Below are 17897 nucleotides of genomic sequence, written 5' to 3' on the forward strand. Positions count from 1 at the left end.
GTAATTTATTTGAACTTTGGTTAATTTTTTTCAAAACGGATGATCTGTTTTTTTTCGTTATTTATGATCTCGTGCTCTAGAAAAACACACCTTAAATTCCAGACAGAATATTGCATTGGGTGAAGTTTTCAGCAAAGCCAAATTAAAGAAATTTCAGCAAAGTTAAATTAATTAATAATTAAAAAAAAAACAGAATTTTTGCATGTGAACGTCAATTGTGTCGCCGTCCACCATAATTTTTATATCATTCAGCAAAGCCTTCTAGAGTAACTTTCGATCAATTCTACCATTTTATATACAAACGCGCAATCACCGTGAGTTCCGTAGAAAGTTGGAGAGAAATATATACCGGGAGTTTCTTAGAAAGTTGTATATATATACATAATTGACTTTAAAAATGTCAAAGTTTTTTTTTTTTTACTTATCTACGCTTTCATTATTTTTCGCAACCTGATGCATGTGATTAGCTGGCTTGTGACGAATGCATTCTAATTAATATATATTAGCAATATTATTCATCAGGAAATACCTACATGATAGTATATGAATTATTAGCTTATAAATATTCTTCTCATGCATAACCCTCTTATCCTATGAATTTATTAGTTTAACAATTTTTTTTAATATGGAGAAGATCAAATCCAAATGGTCTTCATCAGATCAGAGAGTACCTGAATCATATATTTTCCCGCCGGATAAAAGACCTGGCAACGTTATTTTCCCTCTAGGCAAATCGATTCCGGTTATTGATCTAAAAAATCTAGATAGAGCGTCCACCATTAAGCAAGTCTACGAAGCTGGTCAAGAGTTTGGAATTTTTCAGGTGTAACCATCTCTTTGTACTTTCTAGTTATAATTAAACATTTTTTTAATGAAATAAAATATTAAATTTATACATAAACAGGTGATCAACCATGGTGTTTGTGAAGAGGTTATGGACGAAGCGATGGCGGTTGTGAAGGAGTTTCTTGCAATGACGCCGGAAGAGCAATCGAGAGAGTGTTCGAGGGATCTCGAAAAGAGATCATTCAAGCTCTACACAAGCAGCGAAAACTACTCAACCGAAAAGCATCACTATTGGAGAGATGCCATGGTTCATCTTTGCCATCCTCTTGAAGAACACTTGTCACTTTGGCCTTCTAACCCAACTCAATACAGGTATATATATTTATATATATATATATATATATATATATATATATATCTAATTGTGTGTAATCAAATTTATAATTTTGACCTCATGTTTCATATGTTCAACCAATTGACAAGTATAGCCATCACTATATATTAAACAATTTACTAATTATTCTCATAGTTTTCTTGTGTGGGAATCTTTAATATTGTGTGGTTATTTTCATTCAACCCGGATTCTATTATTTTGATAATCATGTTCATTTGAGCTTTGTGGACTTTGATATTCATCTCAAAATCGATTGAGAATAGTATATTTCTATAATTAACATCATAAACTAAATTAATTTGAAATGGACTGTACCTTTTTTTTTTTTTGCTTTTGAAAAATAGTGTATATCATGACTTTCTAAACGTTGAGCCTAAAAATTTGGCACATGCTATTGCTAGGGCTAATTAAAGTGGTCTTTTGTGTAAAATTCCAGAGAGGTGGTTGGAAAATACACAGTTGAATTAAGGAAGCTGGGCTCCGAGATTTTGGAATTAATAAGCCGAGGATTGGGGCTAAGTCCAGATTACTTCAGCGGTGAGCTTGATGCTAATCCAACCATGATGGTGAATCACTATCCCAGGTGCCCAGAACCGAGTTTGGCGTTGGGGTTAGCAAAGCACCGTGACCCTAGCATTATCACCCTCATTCATCAACAAGGTGTTCCTGGCCTCCAACTCTTTTTGGATGGGAATTGGGTGGTGGTTCAACCGATTCCTCATGCACTCATTGTTAACATTGGCTACGTTTTGCAGGTAAATTAAATTAGGGGTTTTTTTTTCTCTAACATATGTTTACTAAATTCATTCACTAGACTTTAATAGCATGTAAACATATTCATGAACTAAAACAACTTGTTTATAATTTTAAAATTTTAATAAATATACAATAATTTTCTAAAAAAAACTTAAATTGTTCAACAATTTTATATATACTACTTTTATATTTCTTTTATAAATTTAGGAATGTATTTTAGTTGGTATATATGTTTTAAGTTTTAAGTGGTTTAGGTGTTGAATTTCATAAACATGTTTTATTTAGAGAATAACAAAACTGCTGCACAATCTAAGTCATGGATCAAAATGTTAAACAATGTTTAGAGACCAAAATGCTACAATCATACAAATTTAGAGACCATTTTACAAAAACAAAAAAAAAAATCAACAAATTTATAAATTAAGGGGCAATTAAATTAGGCGAATAGCCCAATAACTCACCGTTTTTTAAAAAAAATAATAAAAAAAATAGCTTATCAGGTCGAAATAAAATAAAATTTTAGTTAATTAGAATCTTAAAGAAAATAGTGAATTGATTGGTTGAAACAAATTCTTCATAAATTAATCATAATAGTCATTTAACTTTGTGTGGTTATTGATGTTATTAATTGACCTTAAATATCTATTTTAAAAACAAAATTGACCTTGAATATCGTAATATATAAAAAATGACAATCCCTTATTACAAATGTGGCATGAATATCGCCATTTTATGATCTGTATTAGAATATCTATAGATTCCATAACGGTTAGGTCTTGAAAATTGTCTATATGTTTGTATATTGTATATTGATTTCAACGGGTGGTCTAATCTTTTCTATTGGGGGAATATAAAAAGGTCAGCGAGATACAACTTTACAAAACATTATATATGTTATCTTATATTAGCTAATAACTTTTTTGTTATAAGAAAATATGATAAAATTCAAACATTCCTGCACCTAGTTTCAGGATGCGATTATTTACTCATATTAATATTGCATTGCAAACTAATTTCCATCAATTCTATTCTTTATAATTTTTAAAGGATTCAAATAATATTTATTTCTTATGATTTTAATACTCTTTATATAATTAAAATGAGTCTCAACAATTATTCCATTGTTTTTTCTCTTATGATTTTTATAAGATTTATGAAATTTTATTCCTGTAATAAAAATTATTTACTTCTCCTATGTATTTCAGAGAAAAAAAATTATATATAAGGGGCACTATATCTATTTACAATAACTATACAACTTTGGCATTTTTGCGAAAATGTTAAAACTTTGACAACTACTTTTCCAATCAATTAGTTTTAAATAAAATCATATTTAAAATTTAAAGGTCACAAAAGTTGTTGACCGGGTCCATAAAAAGAAGAAGTTGACCGAGATATAATTTTATAGGGGCTATAAGGATAAACAGCATTCATTATACTTCGTCAACTAAGACATACATCAGTCTCTTGATTGTTCATTTTGGTTGGAGTTTTTTCTTCCAATTTGTGTAGTTAATAATCAGTAATAATTGTTAATAATTTATTGTTTTTTTTTTTTTGGGTTTCAGCATAATTAATAATCACTAATTATTGATAATATGTGACCATCTTCTCACACAATTAATAATCGTTAATTATTATTAATAGTGGTCGTTCGTCTTTATATTCTTCAAATAGATAGCAATTATAAACTACGGTGTGCAGGTAATCAGCAATGGAGAGCTGAAAGCGTCAGAACATCGAGTTGTGACGAATGCAAGCTCAGATCGGACGACAGCTTCATTGTTCATTTTTCCTTCGAACGACGCTTTTATTAAGCCGGAAACGACTCTGCTCGATGCCTCTCATAATCCTCCTTTATATAAAGCAATCCAGTACAAAGATTATCGAAGCTACTTCTCCTTGAATTCTCAAGATGCTAAAAAAATGAATGATCTTATGGACAAGTCTAATAATTGATATTATACCCATGGAATCCCTATATTTCAGCATTTGGCATCATGGTTTCTGTATTGCGTCCACGAAACGTATTTAGTATTTTACATTATATTGCTTTTCTCCGCTAATCGATTTATCAGTATGGAATTTTATTCACTTGATAAGTAAAGTCAACGGAAAACTAAAGATTGGTTTCAACTTTCAACGTCAATGTTTACATCAAGTGACTATGGTACATCCAGCTAGCACATAGAAAGTTGACATTGCATTATAGGACTAGTTTTAGGGACGCGTCACACGCAAATTTGTATATAATTTTAATTTTATTGTTCTGCGTGTACTTACATAATTTTAGTTTCTTGATTTTTTTTAAGCTTAAAATGTTAAAAATAATAAACTCATTCTAAATATAATGAAATTTGAGCGAAGTAAGAAAAAGATGATAAATAGTAGATGAAATGATTAAGAACTTAGAGACATTGAAGAAATCAATTACATAAATAGTATTAGTTAGCATTTATTGAATAATAAATAAAATTTATTAAAAATAAATCTAAATTATAAGTGCGCTGATACAAAGTAACTTTTTAGCTGACAACAAACATTATAGCAAAAATCACTTTTCTTGTCGTTGTATTTTTAATTATTAAACATGTCTTTAAGTTGTTGGTATTAATTATGATACCGATATCTCTTCAACTTATATTTTTAAGAACTTAACTGGAAAAGTCTACATTGTCTCGTGAAATATCATCAAAATCGTATTGTAGATAGTTAAATTATATTTACTCAATAATATTTTACAGTAATAATTTTTGTGTAAAAATTGGGTGTTCTAAAGAATATAAAATTATACATTAAAGTATATTTGAAATATGAAATTTTAGGGTTAAAAATTGCATTTGAGATATGTATATTTTTACGTTTTTGTCTCTTTGGAGAAAAAAAATGCATGAGTAAATGAACTATGTCATCACAAAGATAAAATAAAGTTCAAAGTGGGAAAGCACTTACAAAAAAAATTTCTATTGTTTTTCCCCTATATGTTTTTTTAATGAGAATATATATATATATTTTTTAAAATATTAAAAAATATTTAAATAATGTAGTGATACTAATGACATTGACATATCACATACGTGGATCATAGAATAAACTATATAAGACTGGCTTGTAACACCTAATCCATGCCTTGTTACAATCAGATGATAATTTGTTTTTCCCTCTATGTTTTTTTTCATCAAAATTATAGTGTCATTTTTCTCCCCATATTATTATTGGGAAAAGAAAAAATAAAAGTGAATATTTATGAAGAGTCATGTTAATGATGAATAAATAATAAAAAGGCAATTTGGTGTTTTAGCCAGAGAGAAAGAGAGAGAGGCGCATGTGAGAGCAAAATAAACAATTAGCATAATTTAAAAAAAAAAAAAAAATTGCCATGTGCCACAGCTAGAATACTCCACGTGTCATCACCAGAAAAAAAAAAAAGTTGGAATAGCTAGCTCCTTATTATACACTAGTATAGTTTATTACGAGATTTTTAGTTCCAGCCAAAAACTTATAACAACAGCCTAAATTTAATCGAACACAAAAGGTCTTAATTAGTTGACCACTCTACAATTCTTTCTAACTTCTTGTCCTCCTGTAATGCTGCTGAGTTTGATGATGGAGTTCACAAAGGCCTTAGAGAAAGCCTTCTTTGAGTTGGCAAACTTGTACACCAAGCCTTTGGTCTTGGGGAACCCGAGAAGAGCATGGTCCGAAGAGAAGAGGGTTTTGCTTTGAAGGACCAACTTGTAGTAAGTGTTGTCGAACATTTTCGATGAGAAAGGATCCATGGGTGCACCCGCGTTTTTTGCCGCATTGTGAGGCGGACACTTGGCCGCAAGGTTTGACGCGAGGGTCGGGTGCAACGTCGGATCCGTGTCGTGTGTCGCGTTGAAGTTGTGGATACGGTTCTCGAACGACGAACAATGAGCAAACCCTAGAGTATGCGCGCCTACACACACGCGACGAATCAAAAAAATGTAATAAAAAATCGCAATGTACACAAAAATCATGTTGTTTTATTATTTTGGATTTAATTTTTCGTTTTCTCAAGACTCATTTTGTCTTTTCTTAATTGGACACGAAATAGCCACAATTTTTTTTATGAGTGATGTAGCTAAATAGCCAATTTAAATTATGAATTTGCAAAATAGTCAAAGTTTGTCAGATTTAGTGAAATAGTCAAAATGTGCAATAATCGGGTTTTAAAAAAAAAATTGACCCCAAAATTAATTTTTTTGAAAGTAATAATTAAATTGCTTATAATAATCGTAAAAAAAAATTAATCTTAGCTGTCAAAAAAAATTTGAAAACGCAAATTTGGCTATTTTGTACAACTTTTCCATTTTTTATTTGGGTACTAAGACAATTTGATATAATCTTTTGGGATTTTTTCGGTTGGCGCGGTAAAATCTTTATCATTTCTAATCCCTCCTCAAGTCACTTCTTGAAGTTTAATTATTTTTCATTTGAACAGTGTTGATCGACTTACAACCGCGGAAAAACAAAAATTAAATTTTTGATAAGGCAACATTCCTATTTTGGAAAAATTCATTAACATGTAAAAGTTTAATTCAACCGATACCTGAAAGAGCGACAAGGTCATCCAAAGAAAGACCTCGTTGAGCAAAGCTCTTTTGTAGTTGAGCTATGCCAAACGTTGGAGACGGCAACTTTGCCACGTCAGTCGCCCTCGAAACTCTACCATCTTTTCTTCCTTTCGGGACATACCAATAAGGACCTCCAGCCTAACATAGATGATTAAATAAACAAATTTAAAAGCATGGTATTCAAAGTCAAACATGGCCGACCTAATGGATATGGAGACCTAAGACAAAATAAAAAAAATCAGGCTTTGTTTTTTGCAAAAATAAATTAAAATTAGTAAGAAATTGCCTATTTGGCTTTAAGGCTAGCTAGGCCATCCATGGTACTTGAGTATTTTTTAAGATAATTTTTTGTTAGCGAGAAAGTTCATATTTTCTTACCAAGACAACGGCGTCCCTAGCCGCTAGGGCCAAAATATCGGCACACGACACAACGCCGGGGCAGGCGGCTTCCAGAGCCTTCTTCGCATTGTCAATGACGAAATATCCATGGAGAGATTGATTTGGCTGCGCGTCTTTCTCCGCTTTTTGGTGCCCTTTCGAGTCCAACAACACCGAGCCATCGCAACCCTAAGAGCATGAATTGAATTGTGTTAGCTAAACTAAATAGAGGACGTGAACGCAACGAGAATACATTGTCTCAAAGTTTGATAGTTAATTGAGTTAGAGTTAGCGTACCCTTAAGAAGCAATCGTGGAAATGCATCCGAATGAGAGCGGCGGGGAGAGTTTTGTCTCGAGACACCGCGCTTTTCACTGCATTTGTGACGATAGAATCGACGTTTGGACATGTCTTGGCGTAGTGATTCGAGCTTAATGCATTTGTTCGAGCACTTGCCGAGAACACGAAAGCAAATATCAAGAATGCCACTCCAAATGCCATCCTTTGGAACTTCACTTGTTAAAAAAAAATTTCTTTTTTTTTTTTACTTTGCTTGTGTGAAGTGAGGTAACTCGGAACTTTGTTGGATTTTATAAAGAGAATAAAGGGAAATCAGGTAGTGATTGAGACAGTAAATGTGGCCCCAAAGTTCTCAAGTAGTTACTCTATTATGAAGAAGTAAAATTGAAGCAAAAATATATTTATGCATGACTTGGTGAGATGAGAGACAATCTTCCTCAAATCACGATTGTACCTTCATCATTACAAAAATCTTACTGGAATTGAATAAAACACAATAAACAAAACAAAAAAGATTGAATAGTTCTCTTTAAGCTTTCTCTTGGTATCAACTAATTATTATGACTTGACCCCATCGCGTTCAAAACATCATGATTCATGATGCTCGTAAAATCAAAAGAAAAAACAACGAAATAATATTAACGATTAATTACATTTTTACTTCCTCTAACAGTAACCATTTGCATAGAATTCCTCTAACTGTAACAGTAACAGACCTAAACACAAGGTCGAAAACCAGAGGCTCAAGAACCAGTAGGAAGCCCATCATTAAAAGACTTAACCAAAGATACATTGACGAATCCACGTGAAGATCCTCTTAGTAAGTCCCTCATTGAGCCAAAGATGCTTTAGTCTCCATTTTGCCCTTGGGCCCAATGACTCCTCCAAGCAAAAATCAAACCACGTGAGTTCTAATAAGCACTAATAGTGAAAATAAAAAAAAAATAAAAAATCTACGTAATAAGCAAATATGTGTTGATTTTTCAATTGCAATAAAAATACAAATAAAAATATTCATATATATTATATGTGGTATAAAAATGCAATTTTTTTGGTTTAAAAACCCAACATGCTATTTTGAAGAATAGCCAAATTGACTCAACAATATTAAGAGACTAGCTCATGTTTCATTTTATTAAATAAATAGCCCAACTTTAATAGACTACTTAAACTATCCATATTATCCACAACCTCCCTTAACCCTAACTCATTCCCTCTCACCGCCGCCCCAAACCTCTCCGACGACGACTCCTCCACCACATCCGCCGCCGCCATGCCCTCTTGCTCCGGGATCTCGAAGTTCCGACGAGTCCAAAGACTGAATTTCTTGCATAACCGTTTCACCGACGAAATTTCGGCGACCAAGCTCGCTCGTCTCCCGAGACTGCTGACTCTCCGTCTCGAGTCGAACTGGTTCGACGGAGGCCTCGACGAATCCTCGCCGCAGAAAAAGAAGAAGAGAAAGAAAAATCTCTGATTTTGTTGATTCACTGTGAATTCGCGAATAGGTTAATTTAATTAACGTACTAGAGTGAGTTGAGTTAATTAATTAACTGATTCGTGAAGGATTTGAAATTCACAAAAAAATTTACAAAAATAAGAACTTAAGTCAATTGATATCCAAAGTACTCAATTAATTAACCTAATTCCTAATTTAATCATTTAGTAAATTAACTTTACTCACAAAAAAATCAGAACCTAAGCTAATATTCAACCAATAAGTTAATAATTAACCTAAATCACTACAGTACGTTAATTATCCGCGAAGGAAGTGAGGACATTATGATCTAAGTCAAATATATGAGCTATTTATTTAATAAAATAAAACTTGAACTATTCCCCCGATAAAAATGCAAATTTGATTAGTTACAACAAATTTTACAATAAAAAATGGGGTCTGTTAGATTACCTTAACTTTTTTTTTTTTCTCTTTATCATATATATTATTGAGTACTGACCCACAATTCATTTCCGCGTGAGTACAAAAACAAAAATTAATAATAACAATAATATTTATAATATGTCGTAGACAGTAGACACCATTCCAAGTATTTCATATTCAATTCCATGTTTTGACTTTTGAGATCCATCTAGTATCTGCACCTATCTACCTTCTCCTCCTTCTTAAACCATATACTTTCCGGTCAAACATCCAAATACATATATATATAAATATATATATATATATATATATATATATCCATTTCCTTGTCTCACGTACAGTCAATCACTCTCGTACGTCACAACCAAAACTACCACATGAAGCACTTACAAACAGACCAGACGAATATTCTTCACCAAGCTCGAAACTCAGCTTTCCCAGTACTACTGATCAGCATAATAGGCACAGCTCTATTGCTTGCGAGCTACTACATCTTCGTGCTCAAGCGCTGCTCTAACAAGTCAACTCACGAAGACGAATACGAAGAAGACGACGATGACTCCTTCATCGCCTTATCTCCAGCCACGTGGAACCGAGGCCTCGACCCATCGGCGATCCTCCAGATCCCGAGCTTCCAGTTCAGCAAGGAAAAAGAGAGAGATGATAATATCACGAGCGAGTGCGCGGTGTGTCTGAGCGAGTTTCAACCCCGCGACACTCTCAGAGCTCTTCCGAGCTGCGACCACGCGTTTCACTCGGACTGCATCGACGCGTGGCTCCAGAGCAACGCAAACTGTCCTCTCTGCCGAACCGCCATCGCCAACAACACGACCGTAGTTCCTCTGGCGGCGCCGAGCTCGTCGCCGCGGGAGTTTCAGGCGGTTTATTCGGATATCGGGAGCGACGAGGATTTCGTCGTGATTGAGTTGGGGAGCGGCGGCGGAGAAGAGGAAACATTGGCCGTGGCTATGGCATGGAGTGATCGTGAAGTAGAAGATGAAGAAGAGAGAGTGGTAGTGAAGAAGAAGAAGAAGTGTCATCATGTTTCTATAATGGGAGATGAGGGGATTGATCATCGGTTATGTGGTGGTGGTGGTGGTTTTCAGCCAATGAGGAGGTCTTTCTCTTGGGACTCGGCCGTGAATGAGATCAAGTCGCAGAATAACAACGGTTCTAGTGACGACGTAGTTTCGAAATCCTTCTTACCGTTTCGACCAAGCAAAGGTGGCCCTAGGGTTTTCCCTTTTGAGATTTGATGTGAATTTTTGTATGTGAATTTTTTTTTTTTTTAATTATTTACTTGGTGTTTGTCTTTATGAATTCTTTATCTCCCTTTTTTCGTGTCCCATTCTATGTCTACCGATTGAAATATGGCACGTCGTCATTTTTTTCTTTTTTTTTAACTTGTCGTAAAGGTTTGGAATATCGTGCGAAATAAGGGTGTCCCTCTTCCGTTGTATTTTCGTAAATATGAAAAATATTCTTACAATATACTAAAAGTATTGACGAGTAAAATTTTAAATTAATGGCACATATATCGTAAATACTAAAAACTTGTAGTATTTAACTTTATACTTGTAGTAAAATTTCAAACATCATAATACACTCTAGGTGGTATGCAAGTTATTTGTAAAGTCGGAGATGCGACTCGACTGCGGTGTTTCGAGATGTCATATATTTTTTTGTTTTTGAAAGTGGTTGACGCAAAAAGACAATAAATAGTCCATATTGTCTTTTTGCTAAAAGATGAAGTCGAGTATGTAGATTTGTTCTTAACTTAGATTTTGAAATAAAAAAAAAAAAAAAAAAATGGGTTGAATATTACATAACTTCATTCGGTTGTGTTATTTGCTTCGAGAATTTGAAATTTGGCTGTTCTAAAAGTTCGGCTTTCATTATCATTCGCACTAAGGGCACGAGCAAAATAAGTGAACATTATGAAGATGTTGTTTTTAAAAAAATTATTAGCTAGGTGCGCATATAACATAGGAGTAAAATGATCAAAGCGTGGTAATGGCTAATGGGGTAGCAAATTGAGTAGTGGCAATTTATTGACAAGAGTGGATAAGATCGAGCAAAGGAAGGCCTCACATTTTTAATACCAGGCAAGAAGATTATTATGACATTTTAATATCTTTAATGAATGGGAATGAAAGAGAGAGAGAGAGAGAGAGAGAGAGAGAGAGAGAGAGAGAGAGAGAGAGAGAGTTGGCGTGGTTTATAAGGTGGAAATTATTACAAAGGGACAATGAGCAAAAAGAGATATGCCTTTCCATGCAAAAGGAATCAAGGTATTGGAAGTGGATATAAAGTCTAATTATTTCACTTGAAAACGGGACTTCCCTACGTCTCGGTAATTATTGAAATTTAAAAACTAGCAAAATATATTGGACGGATCCCTTATGTTCAAAATATTTCAAATTGAACTTTTGGACTATTTCGGACAAAACTCTTTTTCAAAATTTTCTTAAAAAAAAAATCACACTTTTCTATCTCTCCAACTCTCTATTGTAACACTTTTGAAGATCTACGATGATTTCCGACAATCTCCGATGACTTTCAACGAACACGCGCAAAACTCATGTAAAAAAATCAATTCTATTTTCATTTTTTTACTATATCATTATAGAAAATGATGAATTTCATCGCAAATCATTGTTATTCATCACAAAACGTCGTTAACTGTCGCAAAATATCATAAAAAAATGGAAAAGAGCAATAGCCCCCTAGACTCTTTTATTGGCTTCGTGCCTGCCTCTATGTAAACTTTTTAGCTTCTTCTAGAGGTGCATAATTAAGTTTCTTCATTTCTAATGGAATGATAAATAATAATGAAAAAGAAAAGAAAAAAGAGGACAAGATTTCTATTTTGTTCTCAAGACAATGTTATTGATCAAATTTTCTAGTGACAAGTAAAAAAAATTAACAATAACTTGAAATATTTCACTAAAATTTAAAACTTTTGACTATTTTACCAAGCAGTCAATTTCAAAAACTATTTTGTGTAATAAAATAAACTTATCCATCATTCACCAATCTTGATTAAGCTTCTCTTTTGATGGATCCTGAACTTCAGAAGAGCAAAAAGAAATTGAGGTGAGAAAGTAATCCATTGTGTGAAGAATCTAGCTTGATAAGAATAAACTTAAGAGAGTGTTTTGTACACTTTCGGGGATTAGCTTCCACGCTGGGTCACTTGGGAGCCAGGAATCGAAGCAGAAACCCCATATTCTATAATATTTTTTATATCCACCATCAATTTTATGTACAGCAAAGAATAGCAGGGGTTTCCTAGTCGAAAGAATTAGAAACAACAGTAGTCCAGTTTGGGAAAAGCCCCACGTATTGTCTATCCCATCCATCCCAAGTACCTAAAATAACATCATCCAACGAAGCAGCTAATAAAATTTAAAAAATTAAAAAAAATAATAATAATAAAAACTTGGGTCATTCAAAGCTGTTGTTGGGTTCTTGAAACACTGGAGTTTCAGGGGGTCTCCTATACACGTCATCAAAGTGAAGATTGTATTCGTCTTCCATATAAACAGTCTCGGACAGCTTTCTCCATTTTACCCCTTGCCCTAGCTCTTGCTCCTCATCCTCAGAACTTCTCTCCAAGATATCGTCATAGTAAATATTTTTACTAGTCCCTTCCAAAGGCTGGTTCGTAAAATCAGGAGGCTCGAGAAAACTCGCCTGCCCGGCATTCGGGCCACCTCTTCTAGCCCACCAGATACTCCTCGGGCCCTCCATCGGATTACCCGTTCCCTGACTCTGAAGAATGCTGTCTCGGCCGAAAGGCTCGGAGGTCGATTCCCCGAGGTTCGGCCGAGCCCAATATCGGAACGGGGCGTCATTTCGAGGCGAGTCTCGTCGCGGGTCGGCGTCCTCTTCTTCTCTCGGGCCTTGTCTTGTGTCGTCGTGGTGTGGTTTTGAGGTGTAATACCAGTCGAGGAGATAGGGGTGATTCTTCTCGTCCCCGTCCGCGAGCCAAAGGGAGTCCGAGTGGGCACCGTAATGTGGGGCGTCTCTTGTGAACGCGTTGGGTCGGTCTTGGTGGCCTCTGAAACGTGGACTATTTCGCTGCCACGTTCTTGGGGGAGAATAGGCGGGTCTGATTCTCTCTCCCTGCAAATTCTGCTCCCTGAAAGCTCGGAGGTTCTGGATAAACTGTTTTCCATCGTCGTCTGGTTCCCATGTAGGATAGCTACTTTGAAAGCTGCACATAGCATAAAAAAAATAATAAATAAATAATTACAATCCATAAGAAGATTGGCACATAATGGTTGTGAACCAGATAGATAGATAGATAGATGGAAAACCAGTCTCGCCTTGTAGCTTTAAATTGTTGTCAGAAATTGGAGGGTCTTAAAAGAGCCTTTTTATACTCTTCTTCTGTTAGAGATTGGCCTAACCATTCATTGTAAATTTTTTGAGTAGCAAAGCTAGTGTATTTTATGATTAAATAAAAACACACATTTCCTATATAGGATGAGAAAATCGAGCACATTGTACGAGTTTGATTATGAGCATCTGTTGAAGTGGGATAATCCCACATTGGTTGTGTGTGTGAATGGACATGTGTTTATATATCGGTTGGACCTCTCCACTTAATACCAATTGGTTTTAAGATGGAATTTAACAGCATCGTTTTAGGACGTAAAATTTTATTCATCTAGTCCTTTTAGTTTCTCTGAATTTTGGACAGGAATTGGTGTAAAGACTTTTATTGCCTCGGAGTATCCAGCAAGGATAATCACAAAAAAAACATACCTCAAAAACGATTTCTCCATTTTCCCCTGAGAACTTCTCTCAACGGGACTGGCATTATGAGGCGATCCATAATTAACATTCCCATGCTTCTTAAAGTCAAACGCACTAAAGCTGGAAAAAAAATATTATTCATGTCCAAGTATCAGTACTAGAAAAAAGGGCCAAAACATATCAAATAATCATGTGGCAAAAAGTACATTTACGAGTTTTAATGACTAATAGCAAATATTAAATAATACCTGCAAACATGACCAACACCTTCGATGTGCACGGTAAAGTCTGCAATAAACTGTAGTATATCATCCACCCTCTGTACAAGACAGCCAAACCGTGAACCGGAATTATGATAGCCCATAACTAAAAACGGTTGGGAAAAAACTTCTAAAGAGCTCTTACCTTAGGTACCACAAATAAAAGCAAGTACGGAGTCAGAAAAATCGAAGCCATCTCCTCAAGTAACATCATTCCTGTATACTGTTTGAATAGAAGTTTGACATAAAATAAAAATAAATATAAAAAAAAAAAAAAAAAAAACTCTGCCCAAAGAGGAGGAATTAAAAATTCATCACATTACAGCCGTATGTAAGCTCCCAAATTTTCACCTGAAACAGGGTTTCGAACTCTATGCGAACCCTCTCTGTGTTTTCCTTCCCACGCCATGCCTTTGGCATGTAATGGGTGTGTTGGACCACCATAGACATTGCTCCAGTTGGATAAGGGACCAACAGTTCATCCGTGATAGCCGCCCGACTAATGGCTGTTATAGTTCCAAAAACGGCTGCGTACCACAGCAAGTTTCGCCCGAATATCTGCATTCAAGCAAATACAAGTATTATTCCCGAACGAGAACGCTTAAGGATTGAGATGATGATACATATTCCAAACATCAGCGAAGCGACTTTACATGACCCTCGAGAAGAGATTCCTCCTGAAACGCGATGATGATCAAAGTAGCAGCGAAGCCGCCGGAGACGAAAGATATGAACTTTGCTATGTTGGAGATGATAGGAGAAGGAAATTGCTTCAAGTAGTCTGATGCGAGTATCACGCTGCTATTGACTCGATGCTTGAACAAGTGGTCTACCTAAAAGATCATGTCAATGTCTACAGCCTTATTATGAACCTTGAACATTTTTATCGACGGAAACTAGGATAAAAGAAACATGAACGGTAATTTCTGGACTTTCGAGAGGTCCTCAACAAAGGAATTTCTTCCTTCCCTCACACAATCACGGGCCTCACTTGCACCATAATCTTACCAATTTATAGACTCACTTCAACTTCTAGCTATTCTAATTTCACCCTTAACTCATCTACTAATTACTATAATTTCTCTATTTCTAAGATCCTAACAACCCATGATGGCTAACCCTAAAAAAGTTATCATGATACGTATACGAGTCTTGTCCAATCTGCTGTATTTAATAAAAAAAAAACACAATAATTACCTCGTTGAATTCTCTTAAAATCCACTTTGACAAATTTGACCATCTTCGAGACGATGCAGTGCTTGGGTGATTGTAGAATTGTTCGGCGTGTCTCAGGAAGAGATATACCAGCATGAAAATGACGATAAACGGTGAAAGCACAAGCATTGTTAGACCAACTACCATCAACCGTTTCTTTAATGCTCTTGGATTGGACACAAAATCTCTCCTAAGACAGAAGTTTCTGTAAAAAAAATAGCTGAAATAAGAGAAAGCGAGTCTACACATAAAAGAACAAATGTTTTCCAACAAGGAAATAAACATATACGGGTTTGACTAGTAGAATTGATATATCTCTAACAAAAGTTTGGTAATTTAAACCATCTCACATCCCAATTTGGCGATTCCAATTAACTACCGGATACTTCGTTCTTACAGGAAGCATCTCCCAAATCAATAAAAAAAAAACTATAAAAAAAAAGGTAAATGCGATGGTCTCAAGCTAAGTAGACGAAACTAATAAATAAATAATATATATATTTATGCTTGGACGTACCTATCAAACATGCTCTGCAAAATGCACCAGTTTAAGGTCCATTCAAGGGTCTTTGTCAGAATTAGACGATGTCGCTTTTCATTTGAGCCAGATTTGACAGTTGGACCAGCCCCCGGAACCCAATGCGAGATAGGAAATGCGAGAACCCCCTTGTTAAGCATCCCGATCAAATAATTCTCCTTTCGCATTAACCGCATTACAACATCGTGTACAGAGAGATCCTTAACCACACAAAGCCGCTCTGTGCTCTGTAACCCAACAATTTTTTCAAGAATTGTTGCCCACGGCATCGTCTGAATCTCAATGTCTGTGACCTCAAGACTGCACACAAACACGATCCAGTTCATATTTTTATATGTTGCTTTATACAAAAGAGGAACATACGAAATCCATACACATGCACAGACCTGTTGTAATAGAAGTGACGAATTCTGAGAGTTTCCCTTAGCTGGGCGAAAAACCTAAGGAAGCAAAAGACCCAATAAACGGAAAATATCCCCAAATAACCCACGATGACGGCTGTCGAGACCGTGAAAGGGGTCAACGGGTGCGAATGAAGAGCCTCTTTCGCCAGATCACAGGGCTTGATCCCGGACTCCACGGCGTCCATTCCACACTTGGCGTTTCGTAGGCCGGTCCAGTCGACAAACAGCAAGAAAAACCCCGAGAAGCATATCGTGAAGCCCAGACTCAAGAGCTCGACTATCCATTTCGTGATTATGCACCAGAGACCCTTCTCGCAGTAGTAGCTGTAGAGCCTCTCGAAGAAGAGGTCTAGGTCCGAGATCAACTCGACATTCAGGCTCTCCCCGTTGAGAAGCCCCGAAGGGCTCTCGCTGACGGGGCTCTCCAACCTTCCATATTCGGACAGTTCAATCTCGGGAGGCTCGCCGCCGAGAAGCCCTTCTTCTATAGACGACTCGCCGTGCCCGTTGTTGTTGTTGTTCTTCCACTTGAATATGCTTCGAAAATTGGCTCCTTTTGACCCGCCGAACATCATTTACAATGACTGACTGTGGTGGAATACAGCCAGTCCATTCCCCGAACACCCAATAGCACTCGATCTCAGTCCAAATTTCTGGGAAGAGATTCGACGATTTTTAGGTAATTGTATTAGACCAATGATTTTTAATACAATTGGGTGAGAATTTTCGAGAAACAGAAGACCGATCAAAGTCAACTCATAGGCAAAAGAAAATGTATTGTTTCACTCATATCAGACAATGCAACTTCGTTCAAACCCCTCACATTTCCCTAAAGAAAGAAACTTTATCACAATCTACCATCGCGAAACTTGCCAGATGATTTCTTTATTATTACTCAAGCGTTGCTTGTGTACGATCATGATCGACTTAAATTGACTAATAATTCAGTTTTTTTCTCGTTTTCCGAATCTAAACAACACGAATAAACACCGAACATAAAACTGAAAAAAACAAGTAAAGAAGAAATTCCAAGAACCCGTAAAATTAGTTACGTGTATTGATATATAGATATAGGGAGAATAGTTTCTTAAAATGAATGGTAGACCAAAAGCCACATGAAAAAAAAATGATTTAACCCTCTCATTGATTGCTGATTCTGGGTAATCAGAAAATGACAAACTTTACCTCCAAACACGCGGAAAAGATAACAAAGAGTATTGAGAGAATGATCAGTTTGCAGACAAGAAACGAATTTGGAGTCGCAATATCTGAGTTCGTTGTCAATTAAAGATGCTGAATTCGACTCAGAGCTTCGAAACAAATGGGTTTAGAGTTGAAAAAATAAAGGATATGAATTCGATTGAAGCGGAAAAGGAGAAGAGGAAGAAACCGAAGAGAGAAAAGAAAAGAGAGGAATGGTTGCGTGGACGAAAGAGGAATTTTTCAGTAATATTATTAATACGTATATAAATATATTCCAATTTGGCCCGTCTAGTCTAGTCTACTTAAAGAGAGAAAGAGAAACCAAGAGGTTTTTTTATTCTCTTTTTTTTTTTTTTATTGAGGAAAATACCGGCATAAATCCTTACAGTTTACGGTTGGATATAATTTAGAGAAATTTT

The 17897-nt window shown here is 35.4% G+C and overlaps 4 protein-coding genes across 4 annotated transcripts; 2 read left to right on the plus strand and 2 right to left on the minus strand.

Moving 5' to 3' along the window:
- Positions 1-537: 537 nt before the first annotated feature.
- LOC149388342 (hyoscyamine 6-beta-hydroxylase-like) lies at positions 538-3919 on the plus strand. The gene is made up of 4 exons (XM_089624503.1): positions 538-823; positions 905-1158; positions 1617-1935; positions 3641-3919. The coding sequence occupies exons 1-4, from the start codon at positions 626-628 to the stop codon at positions 3893-3895; spliced, it is 1026 nt and encodes a 341-aa protein (XP_089480629.1). The 5' UTR covers positions 538-625; the 3' UTR covers positions 3896-3919.
- Positions 3920-5283: 1364 nt separating this feature from the next.
- On the minus strand, positions 5284-7491 carry LOC149388343 (peroxidase 64-like). Its single transcript, XM_089623979.1, has 4 exons — positions 7210-7491; positions 6913-7101; positions 6510-6672; positions 5284-5876 (listed from the first exon to the last, which is right to left on the minus strand). Exons 1-4 carry the CDS (start codon positions 7411-7413, stop codon positions 5479-5481), a joined length of 954 nt encoding a protein of 317 aa, XP_089480105.1. The 5' UTR covers positions 7414-7491; the 3' UTR covers positions 5284-5478.
- A 1862-nt stretch (positions 7492-9353) lies between these two features.
- Positions 9354-10519, plus strand: LOC149388344 (RING-H2 finger protein ATL16-like). The gene has a single exon (XM_089624125.1). The coding sequence runs from the start codon at positions 9472-9474 to the stop codon at positions 10348-10350; it is 879 nt and encodes a 292-aa protein (XP_089480251.1). The 5' UTR covers positions 9354-9471; the 3' UTR covers positions 10351-10519.
- A 1687-nt stretch (positions 10520-12206) lies between these two features.
- Positions 12207-17714, minus strand: APG9 (autophagy 9 (APG9)). Its single transcript, XM_089623487.1, has 10 exons — positions 17461-17714; positions 16258-16928; positions 15851-16171; positions 15316-15538; positions 14772-14951; positions 14470-14676; positions 14264-14341; positions 14107-14177; positions 13868-13978; positions 12207-13313 (listed from the first exon to the last, which is right to left on the minus strand). The coding sequence occupies exons 2-10, from the start codon at positions 16848-16850 to the stop codon at positions 12542-12544; spliced, it is 2556 nt and encodes an 851-aa protein (XP_089479613.1). The 5' UTR covers positions 16851-16928; positions 17461-17714; the 3' UTR covers positions 12207-12541.
- Positions 17715-17897: the final 183 nt, after the last annotated feature.

The sequence above is a fragment of the Urtica dioica genome, chromosome 8 (genome assembly GCF_054948205.1).
Source record: "Urtica dioica subsp. dioica isolate 48M chromosome 8, U.dioica_male_clone48M_v1_H2, whole genome shotgun sequence".
Lineage (NCBI taxonomy): Eukaryota > Viridiplantae > Streptophyta > Magnoliopsida > Rosales > Urticaceae > Urtica > Urtica dioica.